The sequence below is a fragment of the Saccopteryx bilineata genome, chromosome 4 (assembly GCF_036850765.1).
Source record: "Saccopteryx bilineata isolate mSacBil1 chromosome 4, mSacBil1_pri_phased_curated, whole genome shotgun sequence".
Lineage (NCBI taxonomy): Eukaryota > Metazoa > Chordata > Mammalia > Chiroptera > Emballonuridae > Saccopteryx > Saccopteryx bilineata.
The window spans coordinates 149,091,549-149,109,585 of NC_089493.1; the positions used below are offsets into that span (position 1 = coordinate 149,091,549).

The 18,037-nt window shown below is 42.0% G+C and overlaps 1 protein-coding gene across 4 annotated transcripts in view; it reads right to left on the reverse strand.

Moving 5' to 3' along the window:
- PIK3CG (phosphatidylinositol-4,5-bisphosphate 3-kinase catalytic subunit gamma) overlaps positions 1 to 15,209 on the reverse strand; it is a 40,447-nt gene extending 25,238 nt beyond the window's left edge. The window contains exons 1-5 of one of the 4 annotated variants that reach the window (XM_066272223.1): positions 15,162 to 15,209; positions 10,711 to 12,714; positions 6,889 to 6,954; positions 6,551 to 6,776; positions 4,958 to 5,061 (exon numbers count right to left, since the gene is read on the reverse strand). In XM_066272223.1, the coding sequence (XP_066128320.1) occupies positions 4,958 to 5,061; positions 6,551 to 6,776; positions 6,889 to 6,954; positions 10,711 to 12,702 (2,388 nt within the window). In that variant the 5' untranslated portion in view covers positions 12,703 to 12,714; positions 15,162 to 15,209. Of the gene's footprint in view, positions 1 to 4,957; positions 5,062 to 6,550; positions 6,777 to 6,888; positions 6,955 to 10,710; positions 12,715 to 14,734; positions 14,861 to 15,087 lie in introns of those variants that run through there. The other 3 variants (XM_066272221.1, XM_066272222.1, XM_066272224.1) reach the window with 3 other exon arrangements.
- Positions 15,210 to 18,037: the final 2,828 nt, after the last annotated feature.

Below are 18,037 nucleotides of genomic sequence, written 5' to 3' on the forward strand. Positions count from 1 at the left end.
CTGGGTTTGATTCCTGGTCAGGGCACACAGAAGAAGCAACAGTCTGCTTCTCTATCCCTCCCCCTCTCGCTTCTCTCTCTCTCTTTCTACTCCTCCTGCAGCCATGGCTGGATGGGAGCAAGTTGGCCTCGGGCAGTGAGGATGGCTTCATAATCTCCATCTCAGGTGCTAAGAAAAGCTCGGTTGGAGCGATGAAGCAATGGCCCCAGATGGGCAGAGCATCGCCCCCTAGTGGGCTTGCCGGGTGGATCCTGGTCCAGGTGCTTATAGGAGTCTATCTGACTGCCTCCTCTCTTCTCACTGAATTAAAAAAGAAATAGAAAATGACTTTTGTGTTTTGGGTAAAAACTCAGAAAGTGTTCTCAGCAAATCTGAAAATGCTAGCTAGAGCAATTCACAACACTTAAACCAATGGTTCTCAATGTTTGTTCCAAGGAACCTTAAGAGTCTGTGAAGATGCCTAAGAGGTGTCATCCTCCGCACTCCCCACTCTGACAGGACCCCTCTAACATAGAGCAGCTGTCTTTATTTATTTGCCTTCCCCAAGATTTAATTTGAGAAAAAAAAATATTTCTATTGCTACCACAATATCTAAAAACTGTTACTGCACAATCACAAGTAATAGGCCAAATATAGTAAGATAAAGTGTAACTGCAGTAAATAGATATTTGACACTCTGGTACAACACCTCCTCCTTCCAGAAAACCCCCATACATTTAAATAAATTCAAGGAACTTTGTGGGAAATGTGGCTTAGCAGCCCCTCCCTCCAAAATTAAAAAATCATAGGAGTTCTGACCACAAGTGAATTTACCATGCATCAAAAATGTGATGTGGTCTGTTAAAAAAGCAAGCACAATCTAAAGCTGTATTAATATGTTATTATTCTTTTTTTTTTTTGACAGAGACACCATGAGAGACAGAGAGAGGGACAGTGACAGGAAGGGACAGAGATGAGAAGCATCAATTCTTCATTGCGTCACCTTAGTTATTCACTGATTGCTTTCTCATATGTGCCTTGACTGGGGAGCTACAGCATAGCATGTGACCCCTTGCTCAAGCCAGTGACCTTGGGCTCACAACAGAGACCTTGGGCTCCAGCCGGCAACCATGGTGTCATGTCTATGATCCCACGCTCAAGCCTGCAACCTCCTGCTCAAGCTGGTGAGCCCGCACTTAAGCCGGATTGAGCCTGTGCTCAAGCTGGCGACCTTGGGGTTTCTAACCTGGGTCCTCTGTGTCCCAGTCCTATGCTCTATCCACTGTGCCACCACCTGGTCAGACAATATGTTATAATTCTTACTAATTGCTAATTGGATAAGGACAGAGTATAGTGTGAATTTTTACTATAGGCCAATTTGCTGCTAATTGGATATCAAATAAACATGAAGGGACAAATTTCCTCTCCAGGAAAATATCTTTCAAAATGAAAGTGGAATAAAAAATTTTACAGACAAAGAAAAAAAAGAAAGAAAGAATTTCTTGCCAGAAGACATGCACTATAAAAAAATACTAAAGGCTGAAGGAAAACAATGCCAGATGGAAACATGGACCTACACAAAGTAATGCAGAGTACCAACAATGGTAAATACATGGGTAAATATAAAAAATGTTCTATCCGTTAAATCTATTTTAACTGTTTAAAGCAAAAACAATAACCACATATTGGGCTTACAATATATGTAGAAATTAAAAGCATAACAAAAGTAGTATATACTGTGTAACATTCTTAGGCATATATGAAGTGGTTTGCTACTGAATGTTATTCAGAGCATGCAGTATTGATGTGAGGATAGTTATTTAGATCAGTGGAACAGAATGGAGCATCTAGATCTAGACCCACATGGTCAGATGATATTTAACATTTTTTTTAAAGCTTAAATTAATTTTTATGAAAAAACACTTACTGACTGATTGATTTTAGAAAGAGAGGAAGGGGGAGGGGGAGAAAGAGAGAGAGAAACATCAATTTGTTGTTGCACTTATATATGCATTCATTGGTTGACTCTTATATGTGCCCTAACTGAGAATCAAATCCGCAACCTTGACATATTGGGATGACACTTGAACCAACTGAGCTATCTGGCCAAGGCTGGTCAGATGATACTTGAAAAAAGTATTGCCAATATATTTAAACAGAAAAAGGACAATCTTTTCAACAGATAGTGCTGGAAAAGTTAGATATTCAAATAAAAAGATGAAACCTGATCTTTATCTCATACCATATACAAAAAATAATTCAAAATAGATCCAAGATTAAATGTAAGAGTTAAAACTATATAATTTGTAGGCCCTGGCTGGTCAGCTCAGTTGGTTAAGAGTGTTGTGCTGAAACCACAAGGTTGTTGGTTTGATCCCCAGTCAGGACACACATGGGAAGCAACCAATGAGTACATGACTGAGTGAAACGACAAATGAATGCTTCCCTCTCCCTCCCCTCTATCTCCCTTCCTCTCTCTGACTCTCTGAAACAATAAATAAAAAGAAATTAAGCCCTGGCTAGATAGCTCAGTTGGCTGGAGCTCCAGAGCATGGTGGTTGCTAGTTCGATTCCCTGGTCAAGGAACACACAGGAGCAGCATGATGTTCTGGTCTCTCTCTCCCTGCGTCTCTCTCAAAACAAAACAAAAAGCAACCAAATAAAAAAAACTATATAATATCTAGGAAAAATATCTGTTACATTGAATTTGGCAATATTTCTCAACGTTGGCACCATTGATCTTTTGGGTTGGATAATTTTGGGGGAATGGAGGGGACTACCCTGTGCATTGTAGGATACTTAGCAGCATTCCTGGCTCTACCTACTGGGGGCCGATAGCATTTTCCCAGTTGTAACAATCAAAAAATGTCTCCAGACATTACCAAATGTCCCTTGGTATGTGTGTGTCTATCTGTATATGGGGTGGAGGTCATATTACTGGATTAAGCAATTATTTCTTAAGGTACAAAAGGCATGTGCCTTAAAAGAAAAAGTGATAAGGTAGACTTAATAAAAGTTAAAACCTTCTGCTCCTTGAAATACACTACCAAGAAAATGAAAAGGCAAGCCACAGACTGAGGGAAAATATTTGTAAAATGTATATCTGATAAAGGATTTGTGCCCAGAATATGTAAATAATCCATAAATAGAATAAGAAGGTAACCCACATTAAAAGTGAACAAAAGATGTAAATAGAACTTCTCAAGAGAAGATGGAAAATAGGCACAAGAGAAGATGCTCAGTATCATTAGGAAGGTGAAAATAAAAACAACAATGAGGCCCTGGACGGTTGGCTTAGCAGTAGAGTTTCGGCCCGGCATGTAGAAAGTCCCAGGTTCGATTCCTGGTCAGGGCACACAGGAGAAGTACCCATCTGCTTCTCCACCCTTCCCCTTCTCCTTTCTCTCTATCTCTCTCTTCCCCTCCCACAGCCAAGGCTCCACTGGAGCAAAGTTGGCCCAGGTGCTGAGGATGGCTCCATGGCCTCCGCCTCAAGCACTAGAATGGCTCAGGTTGCAATGGAGCAATGCCCCAGATGGGCAGAGTATTGCCCCCTAGTGGACATGCCAGGTGGATCCTGGTCAGGTACATGTGAGAGTCTGTCTCTCTGCCTCTTTGCTTCTCACTTCAGAAAAAAAAAATAGTGAATGGAGCCCTGGCTGGTTGGCTCAGTGGTAGAGTGTCGGCCTGGCGTGCATAAGTCCCGGGTTTGATTCCTGGCCAGGGCACACAGGAGGGGCGCCCATCTGCTTCTCCGCCCCTCCCCCTCTCCTTCCTCTCTGTCTCTCTCTTCCCCTCCCGCAGCCGAGGCTCCATTGGAGCAAAGATGGCCTGGGCACTGGGGATGGCTCCTTGGCCTCTGCCCCAGGCGCTAGAGTGGCTCTGGTTGCAACAGAGCTGCGCCCTGGAGGGGCAGAGCATCACCCCCTGGTGGGCAGAGCGTCGCCCCTGGTATTCGTGCCAGGTGGATCCCAGTTGGGCACATGCGGGAGTCTGTCTGACTGTCTCTCCCCGTTTCCAGCTTCAGAAAAAAGAAAGAAAGAAAGAAAGAAAGAAAGAAAAAAAAAATAGTGAATGGAAAACAAATTGTGGTATACCCATACAAGGAAATACTACTAAGTCTTAAAAAGGAACATACTACTGATATAGCAACATGGAAGGCTCTTACAATTATTATGCTAAGTAAAAGAATCCAGATACAAAAACTTCATACTATACTGCATAATTCCAATTCCTAAAATTCTAGAAAAGGCTAAATTACATAGTAGAAAGCAGATTGGTTGTTTGGGATGGGGCATGGAAGGAAGAAAGAACCAACTAAAAATGAAATACAGCCTTACCAGGAGGTGGCACAGTAGATAGAGCATTGGAGTGTGACACAAAGGACCCAGGTTCAAAACCACGAGGTCACTGGCTTGAGCGTGGGCTCATCCAGCTTGAGCATGGGCTCATCAGCTTGAGCGCAGAGTTGCTGGCTTGAGTGTGGGATCATAGACATGACCTCATGGTCACTGGCTTGAGCCTAAAAGGTCACTGGCTGGAAGCCCCAGGTCGCTGGCTTGAGCAAGGGGTCACTGGCTCAGGCTGTAGCCCCCCGGCCAAGGCACATATGAGAAAGCAATCAATGAACAACTAAAGTGCCACAACAAAAAATGGATGATTGATGCTTCTCATCTCTCTCCTTTCCTATCTGTCTGTCCCTCTCTGTGCTATCTCTCTTGCTAAAAAAAGAAAGAACTTTTTCTATAACATTTCTATGAAAATGAAAATGTTTTCTCTCTTGCTTGTGGTGATGAATTGTACAGTGAAAATGGATAAATTTTATTGCATGTCAACGATTCCTCATGAAAACTGATATAAAATAATATGATGGGAGATTGCCTGGTGTTGAGGCTTTTAATATCCAGTGTTCAGAGAAGGGCTTGACAAACATTTTGAAGACACAGAGACCATGTGGAGATGTCAAGGTGATACCTACCACCAGTGCTCCTGCTTTTAGTCCAGGGTCATATGGAACTCTAAAGCTCTTGGGGAGATTAGAATTCTGTAGGATTTCAAGCTTTTGCTTAAGTTGTGAAATAACTGTAATTGTCAAGAGCACACAAGAATTATGTGAGTTTGAGAAACCAGCAATATTATGTATAACATTTCCTGAGGCCACATCTATTCTTGACATTCTATATGTTTTTTTGGTCTGGTGGGGAGTAGAAGAAAAGGGAGTTGGTATTTATCTTTGAGGAACTATCCATTTGAGGTGGCAAGATAAGTCAGGTATACTGGGAGCAATGCAATTATGCGCACGTACTACAACGGAATAGAAATAGGGGAATAGATATGGGATATCATGACAATCAGGTAGAAAAAGAAGTTTTAAGGATAATGCTAAGGAATTGATACTGAAATTTTCTTTCTAATGTATGAAAGTTTAAACTGCCCTCTGATTAGGGGAAAGACATTTGAAGGCCATATTAAATAAAATTCAGTTAAGGTCTGTAAAATCTTTTCAAAAGAGTAAGTTAGGCTGTGTGAAGATGATGTGACAGCCTGAAAATTCTAAAGGGAAAACACATAATTAAAAACCATTCCCTCTATAACAGACAGACTGGGGACCAGAACAAATTTTCCCCTTTCTTATTTACAATAAAAAGTGAGTAAGGTCATTATTACCATTATTATTTTGGGGATAGAGCATTATTGGTGTATCAGAAAAGAATCAAAGGGAAAAAATAAAAATTCTACATATTCAAAAGTTTAAAATACTGGCTTAGTATGTTAGTGAGTGTCTACCATGAGCCATACTGCTGGGTCTAGGCACACAAACAAAAATAAGAGGAATTTCATAGCTGCAAGGCACATATAGTTTAGACCAGAAAAATGCATTGATGACTATAATTTAATGCAGTATCAACCCAAAACTATGGGACTACAGAGAAAGAATGATTAATTTTCCTAGGGTAGGGACAGGATTTCTTAGGGATAAGACAATATTGGATATACCTTCAGAAGAGGTGGTATATATTTTTCAAAGGAAGTACTCTGATTGATATATATTATATACATAGATATATATACACATAGAAATATGTAATATATTTATGTAATAAATATGGAGGTATATATATATATGTGTGTGTATATATATATGTATGCATATATATTTGGCCAAAAAATTTAAATAGCTTCTCAATAATTCATTACTTTAAAAGACTGAAAATTAGAAAATTATATGCAATATTGAAAGATAGGGAGAAAAAAGGCAAATATTTGAAAATAACTAAGCTTTGTGTGTATATGCACAATAGTTCCCAAAAAACTAGATCTTATATCTGCATAATGCTTAAACTTTTTTTAGTTTAATATTTATCAGAAACTCATGTTAGAAATATACATAGTTTTAAAAATATATTAACCTATAAAGGGAGAACTTTAAATTTGCTTGCTCTGTGAAGACAAAAAGATTAAAAAGATTTATTCTTTGCTCTCTTTAGGAAGATACAATGCCTTACAGAGGAAGAGAAATCGCAGGGATGAAGGCATTTGAAAGAGAACCAAGAAAAAACAGCTACCCTACCTTGGGAACTGACGTCATACTTTTCAGCAGAGAGCGATTTAATATCAATGGTCACTTTCTGTAACATCTCAATCACTTGGACTTGTTGGGTAAAGTCGTGCAGCATGGCAGTTCCACAGCCCCTCAGGTAGGCTTCCAGGATCACAGCGAACCTCTGCTGATAGTGCCTGGACTGGGCTATCTCACTTCTTAAGAACCAAAACAAGAAGTGACCAATTCTTTTGTTCTGAGAGTGGGAACAAGACAGGTGAAATTGTTGTGACTAATGCTATAGATCTATCAGCCAATTCCCAGAAATTTAAAAAATGTTATGCTGTTATCACAATGAAAGTACTTACTCTTAAGCCACGCTTCAGCAGAAATCTGGCAAGGGCACTGTCATGGTAAGGCTCAAATTTCACAGCCTAAGGGAAAAACACACTGGCATTTGTTGGGCTGCATTTTTTTTTTTTTTTTTTTTTTTTTTTTTTTTTTTTGTATTTTTCTGAAGCTGGAAACGGGGAGAGACAGTCAGACAGACTCCCGCATGCGCCCGACCAGGATCCACCCGGCATGCCCACCAGGGGGCGACGCTCTGCCCACCAGGGGGCGATACTCTGCTCCTCCGGGGAGTCGCTCTGTTGCGACCAGAGCCACTCTAGCGCCTGGGGCAGAGGCCAAGGAGCCATCCCCAGCGCCGGGGTCATCTTTGCTCCAATGGAGCCTCGGCTGCGGGAGGGGAAGAGAGAGACAGAGAGGAAGGAGAGGGGGAGGGTGGAGAAGCAAATGGGCGCTTCTTCTTTGTGCCCTGGTCGGGAATCGAACCCGGGACCTCTGCACGCCAGGCCGACGCTCTACCACTGAGCCAACCGGCCAGGGCCTGTTGGGCTGCATTTTATGCTGGTTAATCAGGAAAAAGGAAATGGAGGAAAACCGGTGCCCGTAGTGGTGGGTTTTATGGCTGGGGTGGTGAGAATCATACCAGTCAGTTTCGTCACCCCTATTTTTCAAGGACACTTTGGGCCAGAGTGAACGACTTGCTTAAGGACCAAGAGTAGAAGCCAGAACTCGTTTATGTGCTTTTGATAACTTCAAAGGTGAAGAGCGGAGGGCTTTTGTTCACTTGATTGATAGGAAGGATAGAAGAGAAAGATGGAGATGGCTGTAACAAATCTATGAGTGCAAGGTAAGAGAGGGTGTTGTAAAGAAAGTACACAGTGGAGATAGAGTTCATGTAAGGAGAAAAGTATTTACTAGATGTGAAGATCCTACAAATCCCTGCCTCAGGATGTGGGTCTGCATCAGGCTGGCAGGTGCTGGAGCTGCTCCCAGGTTCCCTCTGCAAGTTCACAGTAAGGCGGCCAATGCTTGATGATTGAGCGCTGCTCCCAGCCGCCCCATGGTGTGCGCAGAGCTTGCTCTCTGAAAATTTCTCATTTTATATGCTTCCTCAGGATTTGTAGTGTTTAGTAGTTTTTATATCACTTGTTTAATATAGAGATACTAAATTAGATGATAGCTCTATGTTGTATAAAATAGAACCAATAAAATGTGAAAAATAATTGAATCCTGATGGGTGCATAACGTGCATAACATATTATATCATTCTCTGTACTTTTCTATAACTTTGCAATAGTTCATAAATTTAAAAGCAGCCAGACTAATAAACATTGATCATTATAGATACATATTTAAAATTATAGGGTAGAGATCATATATAAACATAAAGAGAGGAGGCTTAAAATTAAATATATCAGATTATTTTCTTTATAAATAGACATGATCTGTTCTTTTTTCAGATGAAACAGGAGAAATTCCCATTCAACTGCATGTATTATGGCTCGGGGGCTTTTGGTATGATTGCCACTTCTTACTCTCGCTTCCCAGTTTAGAAGTGATCAATACTGACTTGGTAATATTTCAATTATCTCCATACTTTCAAAGAGGCTTTCCAGGGGTATGGTCAAATAGATGCTGTTGTAGCTCCAGCTGAGATCTGAATTCTGAGAATGTGGTCATTTTGCCACCAGCACTCACTTTAGAAATGTTTTAATTTTCTAACCCTAATGTGAATCTTTTCAACCTTCTTTATGGTTCACTTCTGTAAAGGCAACACAAATCTCAACCATTTGAATTGAAATGAGTCATTTGGCCATATCTGAAAATGCCTCAAGTGATTTTACAAATGACTACTCTTCTTCAAATTTAAGACCACAAATTCAAGGCTAATATTACTTATTGACCTTTTTCATTTAAATACTTTCAAGAACACCATTTGTTTTCCAATTCTGCAATTGTTTGTGACAATGACAATGTAAAATAATTCATGGTGGCCTTGGGACTTACAACACATTTTATGCTAGTTTGTTTTATGTTCTGTTTGTTATGGAGAGTTAGAAAGCTGAAGATACTTGGATTATTCTAAAATTTGCATTAGTGTTATGGTAGTGTCTGTACTCATGGGCAGAGAAAAATACTGGATATATCTGATTGATGAAGGCAAAGTCCAAATGTAATGTTTCAAGTATCTGCCTAATGGAAGGTGAAGATGTAGAGGTAAAGTGGAGAGTATCCAAAATGCTTATCAGAAAACTCCAGGGCCTTCCTGTCAATACAGATAATAATTAGGCAGTTTAGTGTCTAACACTTAGCCTGGATAATCTTAACTCTCTCAGGTCAAACATCACCTATTCAGAACTGTCCCTGGCTTCTTCAGTCTAAGGACCCCTAACTTTTTTCTCATAGTACTCTGTAGTTTTTCCCTAAAGCATTCATCATGATTTGTTATTAACTATCTGCTTGTATATATGTCATTTAATGTCAGTCTTCTCCATGCACTGCAGGCTACACAAGGGCAGAGGTGGGCTGTTTTCATCACTGCTCTATACAAGTGGAAGTACTATGCACATGTTGCTGAATAAATGAATGAACACTTCTGCACTCTAAAATAGAATATCTATTCTGATTTCTTTACTTCCTCATCCTTGTTATACAGCACAACATAATCTGAAATTGGCTTCAGTGAGCAGGAGAACTGTTCCTCCTTTCTTTAACTTCCTAAGAAAACCTTAGGCAAATCATGTAGCCTCACTTGACCTCAGGGAAAGGCATGAGGACAGGAGTGGAAATGCAGTGTCAGACCTGTGTGAAGAGAGGGGTGTTCCAGGTCCCATCCAGACATGAGGTATTATTTATGAATTGTGATCATACTGTAATCAGAGAGTATGACCTTTTCTCTCTAGGACACACAATTCTGACACGGAATCAATGCAGGACATTGGGAGACAGTGAAAAGAGCAGGAACTAGAGTCAGACCTACTGAGTTTGAATTCCAGTCTTTCAAAGTATATGACCTTGGGCACATAGTTTCCTTATAATAAAATACTGATTTGACCTCTCTAGAGTTTTTGGGAGAGTTAAATGTGATAACACACAAAAAGCATGTATCACTTGGAGCCTTGGCACAAAGGAGCTTTCCATCAGTCAAACCCATCATTAATATAATAAGGACAAAGTGTTCCCACAGTGCCAGTTCTCCTAAAAAGTGGAAATACTAACATCTTTAAAATGCTTATCAGAAAACTCTTTTTTTTTTTTTATTTTTTTCATTTTTCTGAAGCTGGAAACAGGGAGAGACAGTCAGACAGACTCCCGCATGCGCCCGACCGGGATCCACCCGGCACGCCCACCATGGGCGATGCTCTGCCCACCAGGGGGCGATGCTCTGCCCATCCTGGGCATCGCCATGTTGTGACCAGAGCCACTCTAGCGCCTGGGGCAGAGGCCACAGAGCCATCCCCAGCGCCCGGGCCATCTTTGCTCCAATGGAGCCTTGGCTGCGGGAGGGGACGAGAGAGACAGAGAGGAAAGTGCGGCGGAGGGGTGGAGAAGCAAATGGGCGCTTCTCCTGTGTGCCCTGGCCGGGAATCGAACCCGGGTCCTCCGCACGCTAGGCCGACGCTCTACCGCTGAGCCAACTGGCCAGGGCCAGAAAACTCTTAAAGACAATAAAAATAAATAAATGGAACAGTTTGCTACTTTTGAGGTGGTTTCTTCAGATCTGTTTTGAGAGATCATGATGCTCTGGACAAAAGGCATTTAATGACAACAGAGGGGGTGCCTGTGCACATGCAAATAAGCTCCTCAGAAGAGGGCTCTGTAGAGAACTCTGCATCTCCTACCTGGACCAGCTGCAGCAGGTAATGCAGAACGTCATCGTCCTCCAAGCTTTCCAATTTCTGAACCGCAATGGCTCTTACATTTTCATCCGAAAAGTTGCAGTCCAAGAGTTGCATTGTTAGCCCAACATCTAAAGCACTTTGATCCCAGACCTCCCTTCTGGATAACAGTTGGTATGTCTTGGCCACAATTTCTTGCTGTCCCCATTTCACTGAGCTAAATAACTTAGGGTATGCTTTAGGATGCTTAAGACTTTCATATCTGAAATGCCAGAGCAATTCTTTGTCTTCTGCTGTGAGAGGGTTAAGTGGATCAGTGGCTATGATTGCCTCCAGTTGCTTCCGAAGCTGGTTGGGCATTTCTGCTCGAATCCGGTCCCCTTCAGGGTCAGGAGTGGGCTGATGCTTAGGCAAGGCTATTGGGTGACAGTAATTGTCCAGAAGAATGCAGATGGACATTGAATTTTCCTTGTCTGGGTTGGTTGCAGATGTGAGCTTGTCAGCATTGAAGCTCCCTTGGTCTTCTCCCTTCCCAGATATCTGCCACATGTGGAGCACATATTCCCCGTGGCGCAGGAGGAAACGGTGGTCTATTAGCAGTAGGTTCACATAATAGAGAAGCTGAGCTTTACCTTTGGATTCACTACTGGGAGTCTCTGCAGAGGCTTTGCCAGAGAGTGCCGGAGCTTTGCCACAGTAGATCTGGAGGTTCAGCAGAGCCCCCTTGGGTAAATCTTTGATTTTGATACTGAACTCAAGCCACACATTCCACAGCACCTCCTCCGTGAAGGGTTTTGAGCTGGTTCTCCTCTGGCAAAGGACTTGCTGCCCATACTGGATATTTGCCTCCACAAACACCGTGAGGTCAGTGTTCCGAGGCAGGACCGGGATATCGATGCCTCTGATTTTGACCCTGAACTTCCGGTCACAGTCCCACAAGGACACAGTGAACACGCTTTCGTGGTCCTTCCCGTGGATAGTCAGCTGCTCATGATAGCCGGTGACTCCTGTGCAGTCGTCCACCAATGGCCACTCTTCCTTTCTTACCTCGTCCTGGGCTGGGTCTGGAGGCGTGTCAAGCACCAGGTGAATTTCCTCCCCATTCTTGAGGCAATGCCTCACCCACTGGAAGTTTTTGATGGGCGTCTCACCCACCAGGTATTCATCGCGGCCACAGACACGCAGCACAAAGTCCTGTTCATTTTGGCCTTCGGGGATATCCATCAGAGACTTCTTCTTGGCCATCTTGGTGAAGAAGCTCTGGAGGATGGCACCTGGGGTGTCTTCGGCCGAGACCTTGACGGTCTGGCTAGTGGTGCTGCGGTGAATGATGATGAAGATGTAGTTGTTGGTAATCTTCCTCAACAGGTATTCTGGGAGGGGCTTGGATGTCACCCAGGGGTGCATAGCGTAGAGCTTGGGGTCACGGCCAGCCACCTCCACCATTCGTGGGGTGACCAGGCGGCGGCGCGTGAACTCGAGCTCGTCGTCGTGCACATTGCTGACGTCTGTGACATCATAGCCCATGAGTGCTGTGAGCTGCCGCTGGAAGGCCAGTGTCTCCTCCGAGGGAGGGCGCCGCTGCACCACGTGGATCTGGCCGGAGCTCCCATGCAGCGCTTTCCAGTAGCGCAGGCAGTCCAGTGTCTGCACCACCTGGTACTTGTCGTAGATCTCGTACCACTGCCCCTTCTTCTGGTAGAGCAGCTGGAAGTGGTCCGGGCTGAGACGGTGGTAGAAGTCTGCCACCACGCTGATCTCCAGCGCGCACAGCCATACCTGCGCCTTCATCTGCTCCACAGTTTTGTGGCCGGCCACTTTCAGCAGCGCCGTTTCCGGGGTCTTGGTGCGCTGGCTGGTGGGCAACACAAACTCGATGAAGATGTGCTCCATGGAGGACAGGCTGGCTGCCGAGCCGCGCGGCTTCATCCTCCGGCGTCGGCGGCTGTTGTCCTCTCTCAGAACTACGGATTGTTCATCGTCCTTCAGCTCCATGCCCTGCGTGACCTGTGAGCGGAGAAACAGAGGGCTCTGTCACAGGGAAGGCACTTTCTGGTGGCATTTTGCTGTGGATGGCGGAAGGAGAAGATGTAGAAGAATGACAATGACGTGTTCAGGAGCGTACAGGGGCTTTGGAGTCACCCCCATGAATACTGAACCCGCCACTTAGCATTGGGTGACCTGACCTAGTTAAATAATCTCTGAGACTGTTTCCCGTCTGTCAAGTGGAATAGTACCTCAGGTGGTGAAGGTGAGAATTAAATAAGTCAATACATGTACTTGTTCAGTATAAACAATGGGTTCAGTAATCATTCTCTCTATCATCATGTTTGAAAATTTAATTCATTTTAAATGAGAGGAGGGGAGATAGAGTGACTGACTCTCACATGTGCCCTGACTGGAGTGCACCCGGCAACCTTCATCTGGAGCCAATACTTGAATCAACCGAGCTATCTTCAGTGCCTGGAGCTGATGCTCAGACCAACCAGCTGCTGGCTGTGAGAGATAAGAGAGAGAGAAAGGGGAAGAGAAGGAGATGGTCACCTTCTCATGTGTACCCTGACGGGGAATCCAACCAGGGGTGTCTGCATGCCAGGCTGATGCTTTAGCCACTGAGCCAACTGGCCAGGGTAGAAAATTTAATTTAATAAAGGTGATATATAAAACACTACTCTAGCATGGTGTCTGACATATTTTAATGACTCAAAGTAGTAATTGTTTTTAAGCATATTAAAATGCATGGATGAGTGAGACAGTCCGGTTAAAGGGTCAAGCCCTAGCTTACAGAGTGCACTGTGAAATGCTGAAACACCCCACTGTGAAAACAGGCCTCCAACTTATTTTCTCTTTGTTCAGTCACACTTCTTGGGACCCAGACACCTTACCCAGCCTCACTTGACATTCTGTGTGTTCAAATGTCTGGCTTGGGTATCTACTTCCTAGGCAACTTCCTGTCTTTCTTTTTTTTTTTCATTTTTTTCTTTCTAGTTAGGAAAGGTAAACATTTCATTGATAAAACTCAAATATACCAGACTCAGTAGTTTCAACCGAAAACAGTTGCAGATATTTCACATTTTGAACCATGATAATCTGGTTGCCATTGCTATATTCGTGTCTTAGGGGAGTCACCCAAGGCTAAACTGTCTTAATAGGAGCATTCAGCTAATTTTAACTTTCATTCTATTTTCCTCTGCATTTGTGAAGAAGCCATAGGATGGAAGGCAGGATTTCTGGGTTCCAGTAACCTGCTACTTGGATCCCAATTGGTTATTTAACTTTTTTTTCTAATATTTTCATCTTTATAATGAGAATTTAGAAGTTTCTTTTCATCAGTTTATCTACTCTTTCCATAAATATTTAATGAGTACCTACCCTGCACAAAGCATTTAAGTATTACTGTGACATACTGCACTAAGAAACACTTCAAATATGATTGAAATGCTAAAATTAAAGTATAAGTAAGGTATTTTTATTTTAATATTTAGTACCACTATGTGATAAGATATTATATTTTAAATAAGAATCAACTATTGACACAAAAATTAATGTTTCAGAAAATATCATTTACTCCCTTAAATGACTAATGTTAGTGAGACTCATAACTTATCTCTTTAGAAGTAGTGGAGCATTTGACACATACCAAAAAGAAAAGTTTGATTAAAAGATAAGAAAGACAAGTTTTATTACATTCAAAGTTCTGTTCAAATCTTGGCTTACAGTTACTCTTAAAGGTAATAGTACCTCTCATAAAATATTATGAAGTTCTATTTAGTAAATACATGAAACTAACTGTTCCAAAGCACTGTCTCTTGCAGCTTAAAACATTCACTATTTGGTCTGTAACGTTGTTACATTATAGAATAACTAATAAAGAAGAGAACTGTAGGATACATTAATACAGACACTGTAATAAAAGAGGTCTGAATTTTGGCAGCATACAAAATACAGAGCAATATCTGCCCCAGTGATCCCAAGCCATTTTACAAGATACAAGAAACAGAAGAAAACAGGTAGATTAAATACTCACTGCTTCCCTTCATGCTTGAGGTTACAAGAAGATGTAAGAACACTGATGAGCACAGTAATGGCTAAGTGTGCACTGGAAAATGTGAAGCTGCTGACAGGTTCCCGTGCCCGCCCTCTTCCTCCCAAACAAAAACAAAAACGGGCTGATGCACCTATAAAACTATTGCTGGAATCTTGTGGATATCTACACAGACAGGTCGGAGTAGACAATGAAACAGAGACATTCAGTAGTAGTAGTATAATCTTCAGAACCGATAGCAGTTCCGACAGATAAAAATATTCTAGCAGAGAAGGAAGTGTCATTATTCCGAGTCAGACCCAACAATGGGCAAATATAGAAAGGACAAAAATTACCTGAGAAAGCAGTGGAGGTGATGATGCTGAAGGATCATTTGTTTAATTTTTGAAAACAATAAATTTGAACCTACCCAGCCGTGTGCCTCTAAACTCTTCCGCTTTTCTGGGTCTCCCTTCGTATCCAGATGCAGAGGAAGTGTTGCAGTTACCAGGAAGGAAGTTTTAACCAAGTTGATTATACGCGTGATTGCTCATTTTAAAAGTGTCAGAAATGCATTTCCTGTTAATAGCACTGAGGGTAAGCACAAGAGTGAGCAGTGTTTACCATATATATATATATTTATACTCTGTGAACTAATTTTTAAATAATGTGACCAAAAACAAATTAAAATTACATGGATCCAAACTAAAAATACAGACTCATGAGACATAAACACATGAAACATTTTCTAGGTAGTTCGAAGTGAAGGAAAGACCTAATAGTCACAACACTGGAGAAACAGCCTGGTAGGAAGATTTTTTAGAACCAAATGAAATCCATTAATCCTGTAAAGCCCATTCAATTAATTTTCTCTCATGGGAATTCAAATGACCCCTTGTTCATACACTGTAACTGAGGGGTGGGGGCAACGAAACTTGTGATCTAGGGGACTGAGTTTTTAAGCTAAACATTTTCAAAGCCAAGGTCTAGGAGCTCACTTCCTTCGCTTGGTGAGATAGTTCTCTATTTTTTTCAGAGAATTTAGGGTCCAAAATATCACTGGCTGAAACAGAAAGTAGTGTGTGTGTGTGTGTGTGTGTGTGTGTGTGTGTGTATGTGTTTGGGTGGAGACTTAATGTGGGCAATGATTACAGACAAAATAGGAGTGTTTTGGTTTCACGAGAAATATTAGGGAGCTGAGTACCATCACACCATCAGATAGACAGTCACTAGAGGCTGGCGCCCGGATTGTCACAGGAATAGACAATTCATAAAAAAGCCATCCTAAATCATTTTTAAGTAGCTCTGTACCCTCCAGGTGACCTCAGTTCCTTCTCCCCAAGCACACTCAGATTCTGAACCAGTGCCCCCTCTCCTCCATCCAGTATACTATACCAGAATTTATCCTCCAACCTTGGTTATCATGGACTCTAGCTGAGCCCCAAGGGTAGGATGGTGTTGGCCTCACATGTTTCTTGGAGGTATATAATCAAAAGTTTTCTGGGCACTGACCAGGTGGCTCAATGGATAAAGTGTTGTTCCAATACACCAAAGTCACAGGTTCAATCTCCAGTCAGGGCACTTACAAGAAGTAATCAATTAGTACACAACTAAATGGACCAACTAAATGGAAGAGTGAGTTGATGCTTTTCTCTTTTTCTCCCTTCCCCCTTCCTTTTACTCCCAATCAATCAATGGGACTTCCACATGCACCCAACCAGGATCCACCCAGCAACTTCGTCTGTGGCCAATGCTTGAATACTGAGCTATTTTTAACACTCAGGGCTGATGCGCTCCAACAGAGCTATCCTTAGCACCCAGGTCCACGCTCGAACTAATCTGGCCACTGGCTGCAGGAGGGGAAGAAGGAGAGAAGGGGGAGTGAGTAGGGGCAGGGAAAAGCAGATGGTCACTTCTCTTGTGTGCAATGACCAGGACTTGAATCCAGGATGTCCATACACCAGGCTGATGCTATATCCATTAAACCACTGGCTAGGACTAAAAAAAATTTTAAGTTCTCTGAATCACTCTGACATCAAGATAAAGGATTGATATGACCTATTTCCTTTCAAATTGACCCTTTGGGTCTTACCTTTCCATAAATTGTACTGTAATAGTTGACATCAGCAGTCAAACTATTAAATTCAAAGACTGTGTCCCAAGTATTTAGAGGGGGCTTATTAGCACCCCAAAATAAATTTTTATAGGAATACTCCCTTAGGAGTATTTATTTATTTATTTATTTTTATTATAATTTTGTTTTTTTAATGGGGTGACATCAATAAATCAGGATACATATATTCAAAGATAACATGTCCAGGTTATCTTGTTGTTCAATTATGTTGCATACCCATCACCCAAAGTCAGATTGTCCTCTGTCACCTTCTATCTAGTTTTCTTTGTGCCCCTCCCCCTCCCCCTTTCCCTCTCCCTCTCCCCCCTAGCCCCGTAACCACCACACTCTTATCAATGTCTCTTAGTTTCACTTTTAAGTCCCACCTACATATGGAATAATGTAGTTCCTGGTTTTTTCTGATTTACTTATTTCACTTTGTATAATGTTATCAAGATCCCACCATTTTGCTATAAATGATCCGATGTCATCATTTCTTATGGCTGAGTAGTATTCCATAGTGTATATGTGCCACATCTTCTTTATCCAGTCATCTATTGACGGGCTTTTTGGTTGTTTCCATGTCCTGGCCACTGTGAACAATGCTGCAATGAACATGGGGCTGCATGTGTCTTTGCGTACCAATGTTTCTGAGTTTTTGGGGTGTATACCCAGTAGAGGGATTGCTGGGTCATAAGGTAGTTCTATTTTCAGTTTTTTGAGGAACCACCATACTTTCTTCCATAATGGTTGTACTACTTTACATTCTCACCAACAGTGTATGAGGGTTCCTTTTTCTCCACAGCCTCTCCAACATTTGCTATTACCTGTCTTGTTAATAATAGCTAATCTAACAGGTGTGAGGTGGTATCTCATTGCAGTTTTGATTTGCATTTCTCTAATAACTAAAGAAGATGAGCATCTTTTCATATAGCTGTTGGCCATTTGTATTTCTTCCTGGGAGAAGTGTCTGTTCATGTCCTCTTCCCATTTTTTTATTGGATTGTTTGTTTGTTTGTTGTTGAATTTTATGAGTTCTTTGTAAATTTTGGATATTAGGCCCTTATCTGAGCTGCTGTTTGAAAATATCATTTCCCATTTAGTTGGCAGTCTGTTTATTTTGTTATCAGTTTCTCTTGCTGAGCAAAAACTTCTAAGTCTGATGTAGTCCCATTCATTAATTTTTGCCTTCA